Genomic DNA, 23,006 nt, shown 5'->3' on the forward strand with positions numbered 1-23,006 from the left:
GTTGACTAGGATGTGAAGCAACTTCTCTGTCAGATTTTCTCTTACATACTGCTAGGTAGAAAGTAAAATTTGTAAAATATCATCACCACTTTGGATAACAGTGTGGCACTTTAAAAAAAGTTAAGTATATACTTATATGATTCAGCCATTTTGTTTCTAGGTGTTTATGTTAAGGAAAAGAAAGATTTTGTTAATATGATACAAATACTTGTACACAAATATTATTAGCAAGTAGCATTATTTGTACTGATCAATAACTGGGAATTACCTAAATATACATCAATAAATGAAGAGATAAAAGGAAATTAACTCTTTACTCATGCAATGAGATGGCTGAATCTCAAGATAACTTTTCTAAGTGAAAATAAGACATTGTAGGACTTTATATTAAATTCTATGAATTGCAAACTAATCTAAAGTGACAGAAAACTGATTGACTGGAAAGGGAAAGAGGTAAGGATGTAGGGACACAGAGGAGAAATCACAAAGGGGCATGCTTAGAGAATGTTTTCCAGGTAATTTATATGTTAATTATCTTGATGTTCTTTATGTTTTCATGCGCTCATATATTTTTGGAGACTTATCAAATTGTATACTTTATATAAGTACAATTTATTATATGTTAATTACATTTCAACATGTCTGGTAATAAATTCAGAAAGAAATGTATGTGATACTTAACCTCTCTGCTTCAGTCTTTTTATCTGTAAAATGAACATAATATTAGACCTGCCTTCCATAGTACTTACCATATAGTAAACAATTTGTATTACTTACTAGTATTGGTGTTGGCTGCTCTACAACTAATACAACTTTCTCCCAAATTTAGGGCCTAAGCACTTTTTACTAAATCTATTAGAATGTGCAAATGTCCTGGGATTATGTGAGATGAGTGATTAGAATTATTACAGGGAAAGCTTAGGAAAAAAATTAAAAACAAGAGACCCATTGGGTCAGAGACTTACAGGTTGGGTGAGAGAATGGAGCCATCTTCCCACTGCCAAGATCCATTTGTTGGAATGTGTACTAGTCCCATCCAGTGATATGACTTCACCAGTTTAAGTAAATCCTGTTTGAAACCACAAATAAACTATAAGTAAAATCAGTGTTCATAATTTTAGTAAATGCAAGACCATAACCATTTTATCTGTTCTCACACTTGTAAAAAAATGCATTCTGTCCACTAACTGGCATAATCTCATCTGAGCACACATACATGATACCTACAATTTCTGTGCTTTGTTATTTTCAATGAAGAAAGATTTAGGGTTGGTATTAGAATAACCAAGTCACAGTGTCCCTTATATGTTCTAGGTTCATATTCCAGTGAGTTGTCTCAGATGTTAGGATTAAATACAGGATGGGAAATTAAAATAAATACTCAACCTGGTCCTCTTTGCTGTATACTTTCAGAAGGCTGGCATTTTGAGACATACAAGAAGCCTGGCTCTCATACCAGTTTTTACTCTCATTAAAAAATTGGTAGCAGTTATTTTTATAACATATCCAGTTTTTAGGACATGGGCCACAGTAACTTTCTGGAAAAGGAGAATATATTATTAATTCTACACATCTGAACCATTATAGCAGATTTTGTCTAGACAAATTAAATGTCTTTCTCACTCCAACTCTAAAATTTCAGTTTATTAAATTATTACAGTCATAACCAAAGGCATATCTCTACATGTTCATAGAGAGAAGCCAGGCTGGGTGTGTTGTCTCATGCCTGTAAACCTAGCACTTTGGGAGGCCAAGGCAGGTGACTCACTTGAGGTTAGAAGTTTGATACCAGCCTGGCCAACATGGTGAAACCCTGCCTCTACTAAAAATACAAAAATTAGCCGGGTGTGGTGGCTCACGCCTGCAGTCCCAGCTACTTGGAAGCTGAGGCAGGAGAAGTGCTTGAACCCAGGAGGTAGAGGTTGCAGTCCCAGGTACTTGGGAGGCTGAGGCATGAGAATTGCTTGAAACCGGGAGGCGAAGGTTGCACTGTGCTGAGATCACCCCACTGCACTCCAGCCTGGGTGACAGAGTGAGACTCCATCTCAAAAAAAAAAAAAAAAGAGAGAGAGAGAAAGATGATGTCAAACCTAAGTAGCCTCTACTTTTTACAAGTATTCCCTCATTGTTAAAAGGAAAACAGAAGCCATAATGTATTACAGACTAGAATTAATTACTTTTTCCTTTTTTTAATCATTGAATACATGCCTACACAATAATGTAGGTAGATACATATAATATATGCTCTAAAATATTTTAAAAATTCACTTACCGGTCAAGGGAATTTGAACTTCTTGGTTAAATAATGCTATTAAAATAACCATAAGTAAGTATTAAAAGTTTGTATTGTTAGTAACTTATAGTATAAGCAAATAGAGTTTACAAATTTCTGGACTAATAGCAAAAATGTAACAAAGATACCTTTAATATTTCTAGTTTATGTGTCTGTGTTTCTGAATACTAACAAAAGTAATACATTAGCACTGTTAAATTGACAATGTTGCAATCTACTTCTCTGTTATCACTTACAGTTTAGGAATACAGCACTCCATATCGTTACCATAATAATGAAACGGATTCCCATGGCTACAGCGATGAAGCAGCAGAAAAAAAATGGAGATGCTGTCAAAGAAAAAAGAGACAGATCAGAAAAGAAGCATAAAGGGTTTGGGTATCTTTGTATTTAATATAAATATTAGAGTTTTTTTAATGAGAAGGTAGTATTGATCCTTTTTCTGCCTTAATTATTTTTCCCAGAACAGAACATAAATACCTCGCAAATGATCAAAAACTGGAGTACGACAATGTAATATTTCCTTCTGTACTTCTCTACAAGTTCCCCAGTCAACCCTAGAGTAAATTATGCTTATGATTTTTGTTGTTGTTGTTGTTGTTTTGAGACGGAGTCTTGCTCTGTCGCCCAGGCTGGAGTGCAGTGGCGATCTCGGCTCACTGCAAGCTCCACCTCCCAGGTTCACGCCATTCTCCTGTCTCAGCCTCCCAAGTAGCTGGGACTACAGGCGCCCGCCACCACTCCCGGCTAATTTTTTGTATTTTTAGTAGAGATAGGGTTTCACTGTGTTAACCAGGACAGTCTCGATCTCCTGACCTCGGGATCCGCCCGCCTCGGCCTCCCAAAGTGCTGGGATTACAGGCGTGAGCCACCGCACCCGGCCGTGATTTATTATTTTTATGCAGATACAATAATAAGGAGGAAGCATCATCAAGATGGCTAACTACAGGCACCCAGCACTCACTTCCACAAAGGACCAAAACAACAAGTAGATAACCACACATTGAATAGAGTGTTGAAGGGAGAAGGCTGGAATTCAGCAAGAAAGTGACCAAGTCTCTCTGAGGCACAGATGCTCAGGGCGATAGCATAGAAAGGGAAGAGAAGCAGGTGACACGGATCAGCTTGGAGCCAAGAAGGACTCTCCATTGAGGAGAAAAGGTAAACAGGAGCTCCCCAGCAGTCCACATTCCCATTATAAATACCTGCTATCCTAGGTATAGGAGAGCTCCACATTCCTCACGATCCCTGAGTCCAGTATAGGGAGTTGACTGACATCCACATAACTGCATTATTCCAGAGTGGGAATTCACACTGGGGTCCCTCCTCTTCTCTGGAACACAGGCTGCAGCAGCACTGCACCCTTTTGAGAGTGTAGCCACCACCAAAGTACACTCTGCCTTGGGGCCTAATAGTTCCTTTATCTTCGCATGTTTGGGGCCCAATAGCTTATGCATCTTCACATCCCTGGGGCCCAATAGCTTATGCATCTTCACATCCCTGGGGCCCTGCTGACATTCCACCAAATCCACCTAGAGGACTGCAGCATAGCAACACCAGGTGATCCCAACCAAAGGTGTAGTCATGACCCTTGCATCAAGCCCATACAGAGCCCTATGCCCAGAGAACAGGAGATGCAGCCAAGCACAGAGTCTGTCCTCAGCATAGAGAGAGTCATGCATGTGCTCCGCCAGATTCCCAGAGCCACTCGCTTGGGGCCCAGTGCCACCACTGCCAGCAATCCCACTTTCTCCAGCAGCAGGCCAGAAGAGCATGGGATGATATATTCAAAATGCCAAAAAAAAAAAAAAATACCTCCTCCCAAACAAGAATACTGTATTAAGTGAAACTATCCTTTAGAAATAAAGGAGAAATACTCTTCCAGACAAGCAAAAACTGAGGGAATTCATCACCACTAGACTAGCCCCACAAGAGATGCTTAAGGGAGTCCTATATCTGGAAGCAAAAGGACAATATCTACCATAAAAATACACAAAAGTATAAAACTGGTTGGTAGAGCAGATACACAAATAAGAAAGAGAAAGGAATCAAACATTATTGCTACAGAGAACCACCAAACCACAAAGATAAATAATGATAGAGGAGAAAAAAATCAATGGGTAGGCAAAACAACAGGTATATCAGAAAACAATTAAGAAAATGGCAGAAGAGCAAGCTGGCTGTGAAGAACCCTTTAGTGATTATCTTCTCACAGAAACATCAAATTAAATAACTATCCATGCAAGAAAATACCTTCAAAAGAATTCAAGAAATTAGGTGCGCTATCACAGTACCCTGATTTTAGCATGATAACGAGAAAAAACACATTAAAGAGGTAAGAAAAGATGGTCTTGCCTTGCCTAAACGCCTCTCTTCCAAACCCAGATAGTGCAGTGCTTAGAGAAAAGCTGCCTGCTTGGGAAATGGAAATAAGAGTGTGGGACTTTGTGTCGGAACTTAGACCTGGCCCCACCACATTGGAACACAGCAAAAGACAGAGACCCCATGGCCCTTGATTCCAAACCAGTGCTCATATGGGGTGCATTTTGACCCACCGTGGGCCAGAGGTGAATCCACTGCTTAGGCAGGAAGAACCTTAGTCTCAGCCCACTTTATCACCAGCTGACTAAAGTGTCCTTGGTCCCAAGAAAATTTCAGTGGTTGCAGGCCATAGCAACCATGGCCCTTGGGCAAGCCCTGGCACAGCACTGGTCTGGGAGGCTGTGGACAAACAGAAAACTTTCCAAACCCAGAGAAAGATATGAATAACCAAATACAGGAAGGTCAAAGATTAGCAAGCAGATTCAACCCAAATGAGATTACCATAAGACATATAAAATTTAAATGTTCAAAGCTCGAGACAAAGTGAGAATTTTAAAGGAAGCAAAATTTAAAAAGCAAAATAAATACAAAGAAGCTTCAACACATCTGTTAGCAGACTTCTTAGCAGAAACTTTATAGGCCAAGAGGAAGTGGGGTGACATATTCAAAGACCCAAGGAAAACAAAATGCCAACTGAGATACCGTACCCAGTAAAACTATCGACATGATGGAGAGAAAAAGTATTTCTCAGGCAAACAGAAGTTGAGTGAATTTATTACCACCAGACCTGTCTTACATGATATGCTAAAGAGAGTTTTTTCAGTCAGAAAAAAAAGAACACAAATGTGCAATAAGAAAACATTTGAATGTATAAAACTCACTGATAAAAGTAAGTACACAGACAAATTCAGAATATTCTAATACTGTAATTGTGGTGCCTCAACCACTCAGATCTTATGAAGACCAAAAGACAACTCTATCAAAATAGTAATAATTACAATTTGTTAAGAGATAGTCAATATAAAATGATGTAAATCCATACAAACATAAGTCAACATGTGAGAGGAGATGGAGTTAAAGTGTAGAGTTGTTTAGTTTTTTCTTTTTTTGTTTTGTTTTTCTTTGCTTTGTGATCAAAGTTAAGCTGTCATCAGTATAAAATAATTGCTATAAGCTATAAGATGTCCTTGTAAGTCTCACAGTAACCACAAAACAAAAACCTATAATAGATACACTAAAATGAACATCAAGGAATTAAAATACACTGCCAGAGAAAGCAACTTAATCACAAAGGAAGACAGGAAGAAAGGAAGACTTACAAAACCACTAGAAAACAAGGAACAAAATGTCAATAGTAAGTTCTTACATACCAATAATAATATTAAATGCAAGGGGGCTAAATTCTCCAAGTAAAAGACATAGAGTGACTGAATGGATTAAAAACAAAAAAAACCAAACAATATATTGCCTACAAGAAACCCACTTTGCTGGTAAAAACACACATAGACTGACTGTATAGGGATGAAAACAGATATTCCATGAAAATGAAAACCAGTAAAGAGCAGGCACAGCTATACTTAGATAAAATAGACTTTAAGTCAAAAAGAGTAAAAAAGAGTCAAAGAAGACCATTATATAATGACAAATGGGTCACTTCAGCAATATAATATAGTATTTATAAGTATACATACGTACCCAATACTACAGCACTCAGATATATTAAGTAAATATTAATAGATCTGAAGGGAGAAATAGATGAATACAATAAGGGCAGGGGAGTTCAACAACACATTTTAAGCAATGGACAGATCATTCAGGCAGAAAATCATAAAAGAAACATCAGAGTAAAACTATAATATAGACCTAATGAACCTAACTAAATGTACAGAACATTTCATCCAACTGCTGCAAAATACACATTCTTCTTATCAGCACATGGAACATTCATCAGGACAGACCATATGCTAGGTGATAAGTCTCAAAACATTTCCAAAAGTCAATATTATATCAAGTAAATTTTCTGACAACAATGGAATAAAACTAGAAATTGATAATGAGGAACTTTGGAAACTGCACAGATACATGAAAATTAAACAACATGCCTTTGAACAAATAAACAAATTCAGTAAAGTTTCAGGATCAAAAATCTGCATACAAAAATCAGTAGTGTTTCTATACACCAATAACAAACTGGATGAAAAAGAAATCAAGAAGTCCATTCCATTTGTAATACCTACAAATAATAAAATACCCTGGAATAAATTTAATCACACAAGTGAAAGACCTCTACAATGAAAACTATAAAATACTGATGAATGAAACCAAAGAGGATGCAAAAAAATGGAAAGACATCTCATGTTCATAGACAGAATATTGTTAAAGTAATCATATGACTCAAAGCAATCTACAGATTCAGTGCAATTCCTAACACGATACCAGTAACATTCTCTACGGAAATAGAAAAATATCTTAAAATTTATATGGTACCACAAAAGACTGAATAGCCAAAGCAATCTTGAACAAAAATGAAGAAAACTGGTGGCATCACATTACCTGACTTCAATATATATGACAAAACTACAATAACCAAAACAGTATGGCATTGATATAAAAATAGACACCTAGACCAATAAAACAGAATAGACAACCCAGGAATAAATCCATATATTATAGCCAACTGATTTTTCCAGAAAGTCACCAATAACATACACTGGGAAAGGAGAGCCTCTTCAATAAATGAAGCTGAAAAAACTGGATATCCACATAGAGGAATGAAATTAGACCCTCATCTCACACCATATACAAAAATCAACTCAAAATGGATTAATGACTTAAATATAAGAACTGAATCTATAACACTACTAGAAGAGATAAGAGAAACACCACAGGACATTAGTCTAGGCAAAGATTTTATGGGTAAGAATTCAAAAGTACAGGCAACAAAAGCAAAAAGAAACAAATGAGATTGTATCAAACTAACACACTTCTCTACTGCATAGGAAACAATTGACAGAGTGAAGAGACAACTTGTAGAATAAGAGAAAATACTCGCAAACTATTCCTCTAACAAGAGACCAATATCCAGAATATACAAGGAATTCAAACAACTCAACAGCAACAACAAAAACTGATTTGAAAATGAGCAAAGGATCTGAATAGATATTTCTGAGAAGATATACAAATAGCCACGGATATATTTTTTGAAATTCAACATCATTCATCATCAAGAAGATGAAAATCAAAACCACAATGAATATCATCTCACCCTAGTTAGAATAGCTTTTATTTAAAAAGACAAAAAATAACAAATGACAGTGAGGATTCAGGGAAAGGCTAATGTTTATACAATTTTGGTGGGAATGTAAATTAGTATAGCCATTATGGAAACAGTATGGAGGTCCCTTAAAAAACTAAAACTATAACTACCATATGATTCAGCAATCTCGGTCTTTCTCCAATGGAAAGGAAATCAGTATATTGAAGTAACGTCTGCACCCCCATGTTTATTGCAGCATTATTCACAATAGCCAAGATATGGAATTAACCTGTGTCCATTAACAGATAAATGGCTAAGCACACACAGACACATACACACACACACACACACACACACACACACACACACACACACACACACACAGAGGAATACCATTCAGTCATAAAAAAAGAATGAAAAGAATGAAATCCTATTATTTGCACCAACATGGATGAGTCAGAAGTACATAATGTTACGTAGAGTAAATCAGGCATGGAAAGATAAATACCACATGTTCTCACTCATATGTAGGAGATACAAACTTTTAGCTCACAGAAATAGAGAGTAGAATTGTGGTTATTTAAGGCTAGAAAGAATAGAGGGGAGGAGAAGATTGGGAGAGGTTGGTTAATTAATACAAAATTACAGCTACATGTGGGATTTTTCTAGTGTTCTATAGCACTGTAGGGAGAGTACAGTTAAGAGTAATTTATTGTATATTTTCAGATAGCTAGAAGAGAAGGTTTTGAATGTTCCCAACACAAAGAAGTGATAAATGTTTGAGGTGATGGATGTGCTAATTACCTTGATTTGGTCATTAGACATTGTATAGTTGAATGGAAATATCACTGTATCCCATAAATATGTATAATTATTACATGCCAACTAAAAATAAACAAAAATTACCGTTCCCCTTAACTACATATTAAAAATACATTTTAAAGAAACTATAATACACAAAATATCCTATGAATTTTTTTTTTTTTTTTTTTTTTTACCTAAGACAACATCCTGGTGATTAGTCCTCATGGCGTATAAGGATACCAAATTTATAAATAGCTGCATTGTATTTCACTGACAACTCTGGACAGATCTAATTTTTGACGGACTTTCAATTTTTTTTTCCAGTGGATATTTAAATTGTTTCTTAGGTCTTGCTATGAGAAATAATGATACATTTCATACCCATCTGTGCATATTTTTGAGTCTCTCTCTGGGATAAATTCCCACAATGATAACTGTTGAGTGAAAGGGCATGTGTGTTTTAAATTTTGGTAACAATTGAATATTTTAGTCCAAAAAGGGATTTTTACATATAGCACTTTGCATTCCTTAAATTAATTCTTGTAAAGAGATGCTATTTGTTAATAATTTGTTTCTTAGTTTTTAATAAAAATTGATAAGTGAGGGTCATCTGTTGTTTTCCTTTTCATACAAACTATATAAAGGTCTATTACCAATAATATTCTGCTTTGAAAAAAGTCATTGGAGAATATATCTTCTTCACTGAACTCAGAAACAATTCTATAAATAATAATCAAGCTACCACTTCTATAATGTTTAGGAACATATCTCTGGAGGGTTTTTAAAATATCTTTTCTCTTCTCTTTTTCATTTCTATTTAGTTTTCTTTTCAGTGATCTCTTAGAAACTCCTGCCTCGATTATATTATCATGATAATAAACTCATCATTTTTTAGGGCGTGACAATATTCTAAACTCAATAGCTTTTAATACCATAATTTTATTATATATTTTAATATTATATGAGAGTTCATGTTATTCCTGCTTTCCTCATGAAGATAAAGTCAACTGAATGATTGCCATTCATTTAATCACATAGTTTCCAAGATTCATTTCAATATACTGAGAGTAGACAAATGGAACATAGGACTTACCATTTTCTCTACATTTGCTTTTGACTACTGGACATCTTTGCTTTTGCCATCGTGTTGAAAAATCACTCTTTTTCAGATCCAAGTTATAATTATGAAATTCACTCATCTCTAGAGAAAAAGAATTCAGGCTTATATGAGTCATGGCCTTTCTGCCATTTGGGGCATGAATTTTAAAAATTCAGCTTGCCATTTCCATCTATGTACTTCCCCTGACTATCCTTTATAAAGTACAACATGAACTTACTTTTGTTTTATATTACTACATTATTATGTTTACACTTTACTATATAAATAAAACTATATTTATGCCATGCAAAGTACCCTTAGCAAAATCCTATATACTATTAAAATTAGTTAATTCGTAATGTATAATGAAACCTAACATTACCAGAAAGGGACTTTGTGTAGTGAAAAGGCAGATGTAGGGAGAAAGACATGTATTTAAATCACAGATCCACATATACAAACTTGATAACTTCACAAATAACCTAGCTTTTGCATCCCAGTTTTCCTAATTTGCAAAAGACGAAAGAAATAAAAAAGAAAAGGATACTATCACAATCCAGTATGGGTATTTTAAAAATAAAATAAAAATATAATGAACTTAGCATCAATAACATCAATCATTTAGTAAGCTTTTAGTAAATAGCAGTGTGTCTAATTTTCTTCTTTTCTTTTTTTTTTTTTTGAGATGGAGTGCAATGGCATGATCTTGGCTCACTGCAACCGCCGCCTCCTGGGTTCAAGCGGTTCTCCTGCCTCAGCCTCTTGAGTAGCTGGGATTACAGGCTTGTGCCACCATACCTGGCTAATTTTTGTATTTTTAGTACAGACGGGGTTTCACCATATTGGCCAGGCTGGTCTTGAACTCCTGACCACAGGTGATCTACCCACCTCAGCCTCCCAAATTTCTGGGATTATAGGCATGAGCCACTGTGCCCAGCCGTCTAATTTTCTTTATAATGAAGGACATACATAGGCTAAAATAGTGGGGTCTAATGATTTCGAACAAAGACAGATAATCTTGCCTCTGAACAAAATACCTAAAGAATCATTTTGTTCTCTTGAAATATTAATTATTTACTGATGATTAATATTTACTTAAAAGCCTTTTTTAAACTTTAATTTTTGGTTCAGGGGTGCATGCGAAGGTTTGTTACATAGGTAAATTCATGTCATGGGGGTTTGTTGTACAAAAGCTTTTTATAAATTAAATGATAATATGAATTATATTTTATAGGTAAAATTAGACATTGTTTGCGCATGTAATACCTAACTCAGTTATTTTACATATGGAGTAAAGAGAGTAGGTATCACTTTATGGATGAAGAAATTGAATGCTAGAGATGGCCAAAATCATAAAGCTTATTTAATATAATGTTACCAACTGTGAATAAGTTATAAATTTATAAACACCTTTAGGATAAAAAGTGCTTTAAAATACATGTCAGTTGATTTGAATATTACACAAATCTAAGATAAATATGGAATGTTTCATGCCTGTATTTGACAGAAAAAGAAACTAAACTAAACTACACAGAGGTTGCAAATTGACCCTTCAAATCTAGAGAGCGGTAAAAGTTTGAGTAAAATTCAAGTCTGACTCCACATCTATTTCACTATTTCAAGCTGTCCCAAGTTGTGAGTGACTTTACCATAATATAGTTAATAAAATAAAGGGAAAAAAGTTTTTAAGTTTTGGAAGACTTGATTTAAAATACAATATGAACATAACATGAAATCAACATAAATAGAACATGAAAAGAATCAGAGTAAATTGCTTGCCTATGCCTTATATGCTTGTATGAAATTCTTGGTATCTTAAAATTGTATAAAAACAAAACTACACACTTATGTAGTAAAAACATACCCCAGCTGTGTCGAGACCTCCGACCACGAATCCACCCCATCAAATACTTATAAGTGCACGTCTACCGCAGAGAGGAATCTAAAGTCTTCAATGCACAAAGGATTCCTGAATAAAATAAAACTGGGCATTTGTTTTTTGTTCTCTTTCCCGTGGTGAGATAAAATATTTTGAACAGAAAAGTAAAATGCAGAAACTTTTCCCCTGTGCATCCCTTTAAGAAAAGAATAGAAATGACAATTCACATAAAGCCAGGCAAAATTAATTTTATACATTTCTCTTGATTGTAAAATAATCACCAGTTACTTCAAAATGTCATAGCAATATAATGGATATATTAATTCACCTACATTGAGATATTTAATACCAATATTGTACGTTACTGATATTAGATAACAACACACACAGTTTTCTATTTATAGTCGTTTATTGCTTCTTGGCCTTTTAGCTAAGATCAAGTGTTTCTAGTTGTTTATTTTATCTGGCAATAATTTAGTTTTCTTTCTGCAAGCTAAACTCAGGTAAGTTATATGCACTTTTGTTGAATGTCCTTTTCTAGTGCATTTTAATCCAACGTGCCCATATCATCATCATCAACAAATTATCATCACCATCATCACTAACAAAACTAATCTCACATGTTTATATAGTAACATCTTAGCAATGCACAGCAGAGCTTCCAGAAAAAACCATTTAATAAATAAGCATAGTGCTTAGATTTCAAAAATAAAAGCTATTTCATATTTGATTATGATAGTTGGAAAGCACAGATATAACTTGTTTCACCTTGCATGTAAAGATGTGTATCAAAGGTAAGTGCCCCCTACAACATCAGAAAACTCAAAAATTTGACAATTTAAATTGAATCTCAATTCTTCTCATCCTAAATGTAAAGATTCATTTTTCTAGTTTTGCTTAGAGACAAGGCTTCTTCTTATAGTAATATTACAACTTCTGATTCTTCAATAAGTATATCCTAATTACCTATCATCAGATACAGTGATAGAATATACATCAGAAATGATAAGCATTCCGTATCCTCAGGAGTTCTATTCAAGCATCTAAGAAACAATTAGAATTACCTTATAGTGTAAATATTTTTATTTTTTTGAGGTTGAAATATAATTTCTCATATCTTGAATAATAAACACACACACATACACACACCTGCTCAGAGAGGGAAGATCTTGATTCTTGTGGATAAAAGCCTTCTATAAAACTAGAAAATTTAGATATGTCCTCAGTTCCTGATCTAGAATTGAAAGTGGAGATACTTAGTGAATTTCTATCTTTGAGAAAGATGTGACAAATATTATAATCTCATCTTCCTGTGGAAAAACATAAACCACAGTACTTCCGCCTTATCACTACAAAAATATTGTTAATTTGGTAAAAGAGTTAAGACCACCCATTGTTGGATAAATGTTAGGTTGGTGCAAAAGTAATTGTAGTTTTGCCATTATTTTAAATAACATTTTAGGATTTGAAAATGATGAATTTAAATGATGCCATTTAATCCTAAATATTTTAGAGATTCAATTCAATTCCAGTTAATACCTCAGGTTTTGTTGTAGAACTTACAAAGCAGAATTCTACATGTACATTAAATTACAAAAGTCAAGACTATGAAAGTCACAATTGAAGATGAAGAAAATGTGGGAGCCTTGTTTTACTAGATAGTAAGACCTATGTTAAAACCGTATTAATAAAGGCAAAGTGGCATGTGGGGCATAGATAGACAAATTGAGAAGGGTAAAAATACAGACAAGAAAAAGTCATGTGCATAGATTAAAAAATATAAGGTAACATTGCAGATAAAGTGGGAAATTAGCTCCTATTCAATAATTTGTCCTGGGTTACTATCACACTGGCCTTTAAGTTACAAAAAATTAGTCCTGGGAATTTTTAAATTTTAATATAAAAAACATGAAATTGCATCTCTGTCATATCTACATCATATGCAGAAGAATTAGAAACTTAAATATATACCCCAGTATACATAAAAATAAGTAAATATATGAATTGATACCAATGAACAAGATAAGCTAAATATATATTTTATGTTTATTATATTTTTTATAATATATTTTTATAAAACATATTATATATTTTATTATATATATTTATTATATATTTTATTTATATTTATTTATATTATTATATGATAAATATATTATATAATATTTATTATATAGTTTATTATATAGTTTATTATATATTTATTATATAAAATATATAAATATATATATTTTATGTTTATTAATTTAAAATACTAACAAAAGACATCATATAAAGTAATATAAGATGAACACATTATAAAATTTTAACAAAAACCAAAGCTATTAATCTTAAAACTCTGAAATATAAGGAAGGAAAACAGCTTTCATGTGGTGATGTGTTAAAGTTGGACAATAAATTTATTCAATATTTTTTTTCTTTTGCGAATGCTATTTGCTATGCACTTTTCTAGATCTTGAGAATGTCAAAGTAAACAATCCAAAAGAAAGTTTTTGCTCACATGGAAATTAATTACTTTCTTTTTTTTTTTTTTTAAGAGATGGAGTTTCACTCTTGTTGTGCAGGCTGGAGTGCAATGGGGCGATCTCGGCTCACTGCAACCTCCGCCACCTGGGTTCAAGCAATTCTCCTGTCTCAGCCTCCAGAATAACTGGGATTTCAGGCATGTGCCACCACACCTGGCTAATTTTTGTATTTCTAGTAGAGACGAGGTTTCACCATGTTAGTCAGGCTGGTCTCGAACTCCTGACCTCAGGTGATCCTCCTGCCTCGGCCTCCCAATGTGCTGAGATTACAGACATGAGCCACCACACCTAGCTGGAAATTACTTTTTAGTCTAGGTGATATAAAATGAATAAGTATAAAACAAATTCAAAATTAAACAAGATAGGTGAATATAAAACAAGTTGAAGAAAATATGTTATTTTCTGACATACCAAGATTCTTTTCAGCTAATCAACATTTTCTATTAGCTATTTTATATAGTAAAAATAGATCTATATAGAGGAAATATAGGCTGATATTTTCTAACAACTACATTTTAACAAATATTTGGTTTTTGAACGGAAATGAATAAATGAGTAAATGCAGGCTTTTTATGGGGAAAACCTGAATCACAATTTCCTGAAGAGTTATTTTTATATATGTAGTTTTCGGCTGAATAGAGATTGTCTCTTAAATACAGAATTGAGAAAAGGGGGATAGGAATAGGATAAAAAGAACATTTGAATATCCTACCTATTTCGTTTAGTTCAAATGGCAACTTACAGCCAACTGGGAAGTCCCCACACATACCTAAAAGAAGATTTTTGAAATAAATACCATGATAAAGCTAAGCACCAGGGAGAGTTTTATTGTCATATATAAAGGTCCCTAAACCAACTGACAGAGTGTGGAAAGGATTCTTAAAGAAGAAAATTCTAAAATGGGTCCTGTAAGTTGAGTTAAAACAATTACTTAGATAAAGAAATAGTATGTTAAAACTCCAATTTCTTTCTCAATGTTGAACATACACTCACTTTGCTGTAGTCATGATGGTAAACTTATTGGGGATTTGCTGGGCATTTGTACTGGTTTATTCTATGTGAATTGCAAAAGGACATAGCATAGTTTTCAGATAAAATACTTTCTAATAAGTGAAATAAAACCAATGCAAATTAACTTATGCAGAAAGAATAATTTGACTATAAAAGTACCTGAACAAACTTCATATAGACATATCTATATAACTTTAAAAAACTATTGTTAGAAGAAAAATTACAATATTTTGCAAACAGCCTGGGCTCAAGTCATTTGAGAACATCCATCACCACAATAAACTATTTAATTACTTTCATTAGTTGAGAAGAGCCAACAATCAACTGGCCTTTTTGGTCTGTAAGCTAACTCGCACTGCGGCCTCAGAAAACCCTTCTCTTCTGGTACACAGGAAAGACTTAACACGCAGCAAATTTGTGGTTAGAAACAGAGTGCTTGGCAGGTTGCTGGCTTCAAGCTGTGACACTAAAACTGGATGTGGTCAGAGGTGTTTACTGGACACTTGGCCAAATATGAAAGCTTAAGATGTGCAGTTATTGCCAAGCAAAAATTTTGTAATCTTGACCTTTTGGTAAATGCGTTTGAATTGACAAAAGACATGTCAAAAAGGACAAATTTTTAAAATTCACATGGACAATAAAGAAAATAAAAAGGAGTGGAAGAAATAGAGCTGAGTCTTTGGATATGCTGGGGCATCTATGGCCACACCACCATGATGCATCCAGTCTCGTCTGGACACGCATGGGCATATTGAAGCAGAAGTGAAATGATGACTAATGTAAAAGTAAAAAAGTCTGCAAACATATTTTAAGAAATATGTATATATATATTTTCAGAACCTATTTTCCATTCAGCTAGGTATTATGTACTGGGCTACACATACTGACATATAATGTCAACTGGTGTATTGTAATTATATGAACCCAAGGCAGAGATTCCATAAATCTTGAATTTATACTTTGGGGAAAAACAGGTCATCATCTTGGCAATTAATTAATTTTCTCTGGCACAGCTTCCTAAGCCAGGAATGATTAAATGATTTTTTGGCCCCATCTCAGTTGAAATTTTGTATAATTCTAAAATTTACCAATTCAATTGAAATATCTTTAGCAAATATTTGTGTTATATTAACTTAATCCATGCTAGGACACACCATTGTTTTGATTGTTTAATTGCAATCTATATAGTATAATGGAACAGAGAAGTGGTTTTTCCCACTCTGGTATTATCTTTATAATTGTGCATAAATAGCCATAAATAAACAGTAACTTTAAAAAATTGCTCTCAAGTAAGTCACATGCATGATTTGCAGGTCAGATGACATCATATTTTTTATTAGCATCCGGGTTACTTTTCTCTGATTGCTTATTTGTTTGTCATTAAACCTTCCATTTCCTGCTATAGTGATAATCTCCACACTCGTAAATGGAACGATGCCTTTAACGACTTCTGCATCTTGGATTCAAATGGATTTTGTGTTTACTTCAGTGCTTCAAATATCAGAGAAGTCTGGAATTTTGAAGATGTCTTAAATTTGTGACGTTACTTACCACAAGTGCCTAAAGACACAGATCTAGGGATAAGACAGCATTTTTTTTTCCCAGAGGAAAATGGCTCATTAATCGCAGATCTGAGTGAAGCAAGGTGTCTCAAGTCACGTTTTTTCCCTCTTACATACCTATTAGCAGGTGCTCAAATTTTAGTTGACTTATTTCTCCTTCCTTTATCCCCAGTAGCTTCATTTGTGTGCAAAGGAATAAAAAAGGCAAGTGGTTAAAGTCTACAACGCTTGCATTATATTTTGGCGAATATAAAAATCACTACTAAAATCTTACAATGCTCCTCTTGAAGTCTTAGCCAAGAGGCCCTGGCGTTTTTCTGCACTGTAATAATGTTGTCTTCATAATTTGACATAGAAGTAACAGTACCAAAGCTTAACAAAAATAAGTAAATAGGAAATTACTGATATTTTCATAATATCATTCGATATTTATTTATTGAGCTTTTATCTATTATGGAGCAAGCATATTGTTTGGCCATGAATAAACAAAGTTCAATAAAGTATAAAGCACAGTTCCTATCATCTAGTTGTCCACACTCTATTTAAGGCATACACAGAAGCATATGGTTTTAAGTTAGTATGTAATTCACAATGGTAGACACAAACTCTGGGTGTTTTAAATGATAGTATTATAAAGGACAATTTTCTAATAGGTCTCCAGTATTAAATATGAGAAAATGGTGTTAGAGAAGGTGTCCTAGATTGGGTGATTTCTGGAGATTAAAAAAAAACACGTTAGAAATCAAGGTAATGTTGTTAAAACATACAAAATACCAAAGACAGAAATCTCTAAAACATAGAAGAGAGACATTAAAATGAATAAAAAATGCTATATGCAGTCCAGTATTGTTGGTTTATTAAGTGGCGTTATGAAGAGCTGGAGATGAAAACAGCCTGGCGCAACCTGGAACCACAAGAAAGGGTGTGAGTGATGTAGGGAAAAGAAAGAGAGATCAGACTGTTACTGTGTCTGTGTAGAAAGGGAGGAAGGCCACTGTCTCCCGCCTGCCCCGGGAACTGAATGTGTCGGTATAAAACCCGATTGTACATTTGTTCAATTCTGAGATGGGGGAAAAACCGCCCTATGGTGGGAGGCGAGACACGTTTGCAGCAATGCTGCCTTGTTATTCTTTACTCCACTGAGATGTTTGGGTGGAGAGAAACATCAATCTGGCTTACGTACACGTCCAGTCATAGTACCTTCCCTTGAACTTAATTATGACGTAGATTCTATTGCTCACATGTTTTTTTCCTTATTATCACCCTGCCCTCCTACTACATTCCTTTTTGCTGAAATAATGAAGATAATAATCAATAAAAACTGAGGGAACTCAGAGACCAGTGCCCACTGCAGCTCCTTGGTATGCTGAGCGCCGGTCCCCTGGGCCCACTGTTGTTTCTCTATACTTTGTCTCTGTCTTATTTCTTTTCTCAGTCTCTCATCCCACCCGACTAGAAATACCCACAGGTGTGGAGGGGCAGGCCACCCCTTCAAGTGAGAAGAAAGATTTATAATCTAAGCTATGTTGTTTGATAGTACCATGTAGTCAGTAAAAAGCCTTTGAGGGGTTTTAAGGAAGAGGTTAACAAGGCAGGGTTTCCATGCTTTGAGCAGACAATGTGACCAACTCAGAAGATAACGAATTTGATATTAATGGGGCTAGAACAGGCACAAATGGTTAAGGGCCACATGCCATAGAAGCAAATGATGTTTTTACGTGGAACTGTGATATTAACAAAGAAAACTATTTCTCAGTGGAAATACCAATCTCTACCAGAAAGCAGAACTAATTACTGACAATGCTACACTAGAACAGATTTAGAATGTAATGTTGGTTTCCTTCTCTGAGGAAGTGGGGTATATCTAAATGGCTGTTATATAGCAACATTGTGGTTGCCGCATAGTAACCTTGTGTGTTTATTACCAATTTATTGCCTGTTAGTTTCAAATCTATCCTTCACCATCCTGCTCTACCATAATGAAAACAGATCCCATAAAATTTCTCCCTTGCCAGCTTGTATGATAAATTTTGTCCCTAAAAGGCAGTGTGTAGTCTGGAGGAGAAAGGGTTTTTCTTCCTGGTTTTATGATACTTTCTCTCCTTTTGCTCCTATGACTGTGGCTACCAGCTGCATGTTTGCATAACATCCTGCGGTATTTACCCTCCAACAAGTTTTTGTTAGCTGTGCGGATCCCTGTTACATGCCTTCCAGTATCTAGCTCCAGCACTCTGGAATTAAAACTCTTCCTCCTGGCCAGTCACAGCGTGAGATCCATCCTCACCAATTTCAACTTGCTAGTTTTAGAACTGCCCTGTCCTAGGACCACCCACAATTGTTGAATTGTCATTTTAAACACCTTCAAAGACTAGAAGAAATTAATTCATCTGAATATATGAGTGGAAATATTCATTGTATTCAGCACTTAGAAATACCAGTTCTTGATAATATTATGATTTATAATTTATACATGGTGTATTTTAATGAATTGCAGGTGTTTAAGAAATAAGTAATATAGCAGGGCGCGGTGGCTCACGCCTGTAATCCCTCACGCCTACAATCCCTCACGCCTACAATCCCTCACGCCTGTAATCTCAGCAGTTTGGGAGGCCGAGGTGGACAGATTGCTTGCGGTAAGGAGTTTGAGACCAGCGTAGCCAACATGGCGAAACCCCATCTCTACGAAAAATTAGCCAGGCATGGTGGTGAGTGCCTGTAGTCCCAGCTACTTCGGAGGTGGAGGCCGAAGAATTGCTTGCGCCTGGAAGGCTGAGATCTCAGTGAGCCGAGACTGCCACTGCACGGGTGACAGAGCGAGCCTCTGTCTCAAAGAAAGAAAGAGTATGTACCTGGATATGTATTTTTAAAATAATGTAAAGATTTAAAAATAGTTCGAAGAACCTAATTGTATGGCTTTTGAAGCAACTAGAAGTATGTTCTTTACAGATGGTGGGAGTAATGTTATATTAAGTTTGTGTAAGCTATAACACTTAAGTGTTTATAAGCTTGTTTATAAGCTGGTGTTTACAAGCATGTTTTTATTTCCGAACAAAATTCAAAAGAAGTTTGTCTTTGTAAAAATTCAAATGTGCACAGTTCTTGTTCCTCTCTGAAGATATTGGAAATGTATTGCTAATACTGGTAATATATAACAAATTTTTTTAGGAATAGATGACTTATTTAATAGTTATGTATCTAAATCTGAATATTTTCTATATAATTTGTCTATGGAAACAAATATTTATACAATCGTTCACATATTGCTCTTTTCTTTCTAATGTTATTCCTTCTAGGTATAAAATATAGACGTTCTCAAGAAGATTAGTGTTTGCAATAGAAAGCTGGGCCATTTGGCCACACCTGCAAATGATTACTGGTTTTGCGGGAGACTGCAATCCATAAAAAATTACTGGCAGAGTTTGAGAATTTGTATAAGAAAACAAATTTTATGAGATGCAAAATCAATACTATTATACTAATTTAAATTTTGTAATAGCAAAGCTAATTCTTGTTACTTTTCAGTCTTTCAATTCACTAAGATAATGAGTGTTATGCACTGAACACATACAAATGTATTGCTGTGACTGAATGAAGAGGACAAATTAACAAAGCAATTCCAAGGCTCTGGAAATTGATCAAAGGCTAATAATCATTTGTGAACTATTTATTCTTGGAAAAACTGCTAGAGATTCAAGGAAGAGTGCAGCAAATTTGTAGTAAGTTTACCTAGTGCTGCTCCCGTGCCTTCTGCCCACCCACCACACCCAGCACAGTGAGTGACAGTTGCAGTTTTTACAGCTTGGGGAAAATCAACAGTGTGTTTTGCCACAAGGACAGACTTGATGAGCAGTCAGAGGCTGGGGCATAGTGTAACAGACCACTGCTTTTCAACTCAAAGTGCTGAATTTTGCAGGAAATGAATGAGAAAACCCCATTTTTTGTTGTTTTTTGTTTTTTTCAGTCTGAGGTGTAGTCTCCTCTGGGGCAAGAACAGTGCCAGCCATAAATATAACAAAATCCTAAACATGAGAATGCAATAGACCTCATGACATTAGCCCTCTACATATTCTTTAAATTTTTTTTAAATTGACACATTGTAATTGTACATATTTATGGGGTACAACTTGATGTTCAATACATATATATGTTACATTAAATAATCAAATCAGGGTATTTAGTGTATCCATCTACCTCATGTATTTATCATTTCTTTGTGGTGAGAACATTCAAAAGCCTCTGTTCCAGCTATTTTGTAATATGCAATATCTTACTGTTAACCATCATCACCCTACTATGCAATAGAACAGAACTTATTCCTCCTGCCTAACTATAACTTTGTACCCATTGACCAAGCTCTCACCATATCCCCCTCTTTTTCTCTCCTCCAGTCTCTGTTGACCACTGTTCTGGTGTTTTTCTGGTGATCGCTCTGCTTCTATAATATCAGCTCTTTTTTGCTTTATTTCTACATGAGTGAGATTATGTGATATTTGTCTTTCTGTATCTGCCTTATTTCACTTAACATGATGCTCAGCAGGTTCATCCATGTTGCATAAATGACAGGATTTTATTCTTGATTATTGAAAAAAATACGCATATGTGTAGAGGAGACCAGGGTGATTCCAGTAAAAAGTAAAAGCCCAAGGAGACTTGAGAACTGATTGCAAATTTATGAACACTTCCTTCACCACATACACACACACACACACACACACACACACACACACACACACCGCTAGCACAGAGTGGAGCCTCTACTTACTTAAGGTTTTCGAATAAACCTTTTAAAATAATATATTGGCTGACAACCAAGCTATGCAATTCACAAGGGCAATCCCTAGGAAATGGGGCTAAAAAATAAAAATAAAAAATTAGAATTTGAAACAAAAACATCAGCAAATGCATTTTAAAGGACAAAGATTCTGCAGTAAAATTTTATGTAAGTTACCCCCCCAAAATCTTTATAAACCCCCCAAATTTATTTGTATGATACTATATTATAAAAAAATCTATTATAAGAAATTAGAAAACATGCAGAAACTGGAAAATGTCTTCCATACTTGGAGGGAAAGACGATCAGTCAATAAAATCTGACTTTTTCTGGGACAAGATGGTAGATTTATCAGAAAATATATTTTAAAGTAACTATTATAAATCTACTTAAATTATACAGAAAAGTATGTTCAATTAATTAAATGAAAATATGATGACAATGAGAAAACAAGTAGGAAATTTTGTCAGAGAAATGAAAACCAAGAAATAAACCAAATTCTGAGTTGAGAAGTACATTACTTGAAATGAAAAATTCACTAAATTGGCTAGAAAAAAATTGAGATTCAAAAGGAAGAATTCATCAACTTTGGGATATATTAATAGAAATTATTCATCCCAGAGAAAAAGAGAATACAGAAAGATGTAGAAAAATAATATTAAGACAAAACTGACTTAAAAACGTTTCAAATTTGCTTTTTTAAAAATGTATATACATCCAAGATGCTAAGCAAACTAATGCCTAATAGAATCAGCATGTAGAAATCCCCATCTCAAAACATCATAATCAAATGATTGAAGAGGATTTTAAGACAAAGACCCTGAGATAATCTTGTGGAACAGGTAGGACGGATTATGAGATGACTTGAGTCTGTGTGAATGCCAGGGAATGGTCGAGGTATCCCCCACCAGCAGGAGTATTTTGACCACATTACCTTCCACAGAACCCACATTTGCCCTGAATACCATTCTAGATTGGAAGGAGGCAACATCAACAAGATAGAGGAATAGCATACCCCAGCACTTGCTCCCCATAGAAACAACAACTTAATACATCCAGAAATAAACGTCAGTACATATGGACTAGTGATTTTCAATAAGAGTGCCAAGACCATTCAATGGGAAAAGGGCAGTATCTTCCAGAAATAGTGTTGAGAAAACTGGCTAAACATATGCAAAAGAGTGAAATCAAAGCCTTACATTACACCATCTACAAATATTAACTCATAATGTATTGAAGACTTAATGATAAGATCCAAAACTATAAAACTTCTAGAAGAAAACATGTGAGGAAAGCTTCATGAAATTGGATTTAGCAATCATTTCTTGATAAAACACCCAAATCACAGCCAACAAAAGCAAAAAATAGGCAAATGGGATTACATCAAACTTAAAAATGTCTGCAGAGCAAATGATTGAAGCAACAAAATCATGTATCTAATAAGGGATTAATATCCAGAATATATTAAGAACTTATGTAATCCA

At 34.6% G+C, this 23,006-nt stretch overlaps 2 protein-coding genes across 5 annotated transcripts in view; both read right to left on the bottom strand.

Moving 5' to 3' along the window:
- Positions 1-23,006, bottom strand: part of KLRK1 (killer cell lectin like receptor K1) — a 38,401-nt gene that overhangs the window by 7,566 nt on the left and 7,829 nt on the right. The window contains exons 1-9 of one of the 3 annotated variants that reach the window (XM_055095386.2): positions 16,869-17,101; positions 14,891-14,947; positions 12,803-12,887; positions 11,639-11,743; positions 9,769-9,876; positions 2,530-2,622; positions 2,273-2,308; positions 1,387-1,538; positions 966-1,069 (exon numbers count right to left, since the gene is read on the bottom strand). In XM_055095386.2, coding sequence (XP_054951361.1) covers positions 966-1,069; positions 1,387-1,538; positions 2,273-2,308; positions 2,530-2,622; positions 9,769-9,876; positions 11,639-11,678 — 533 coding nt within the window. In that variant the 5' untranslated portion in view covers positions 11,679-11,743; positions 12,803-12,887; positions 14,891-14,947; positions 16,869-17,101. Of the gene's footprint in view, positions 1-965; positions 1,070-1,386; positions 1,539-2,272; positions 2,309-2,529; positions 2,623-9,768; positions 9,877-11,638; positions 11,744-12,802; positions 12,888-14,890; positions 17,102-23,006 lie in introns of those variants that run through there. The other 2 variants (XM_055095387.2, XM_055095388.1) reach the window with 2 other exon arrangements.
- Positions 2,530-23,006, bottom strand: part of KLRC4 (killer cell lectin like receptor C4) — a 30,295-nt gene continuing 9,818 nt past the window's right edge. The window contains exon 5 of one of the 2 annotated variants that reach the window (XM_055095390.1): positions 2,530-2,622. The gene's annotated coding sequence lies outside the window, so the exon portion shown is untranslated. Of the gene's footprint in view, positions 2,623-11,638; positions 11,744-23,006 lie in introns of those variants that run through there. The other variant, XM_034935353.2, reaches the window with a different exon arrangement.

This window comes from Pan paniscus, chromosome 10, assembly GCF_029289425.2.
Source record: "Pan paniscus chromosome 10, NHGRI_mPanPan1-v2.0_pri, whole genome shotgun sequence".
Classification (NCBI taxonomy): Eukaryota; Metazoa; Chordata; class Mammalia; order Primates; family Hominidae; genus Pan; species Pan paniscus.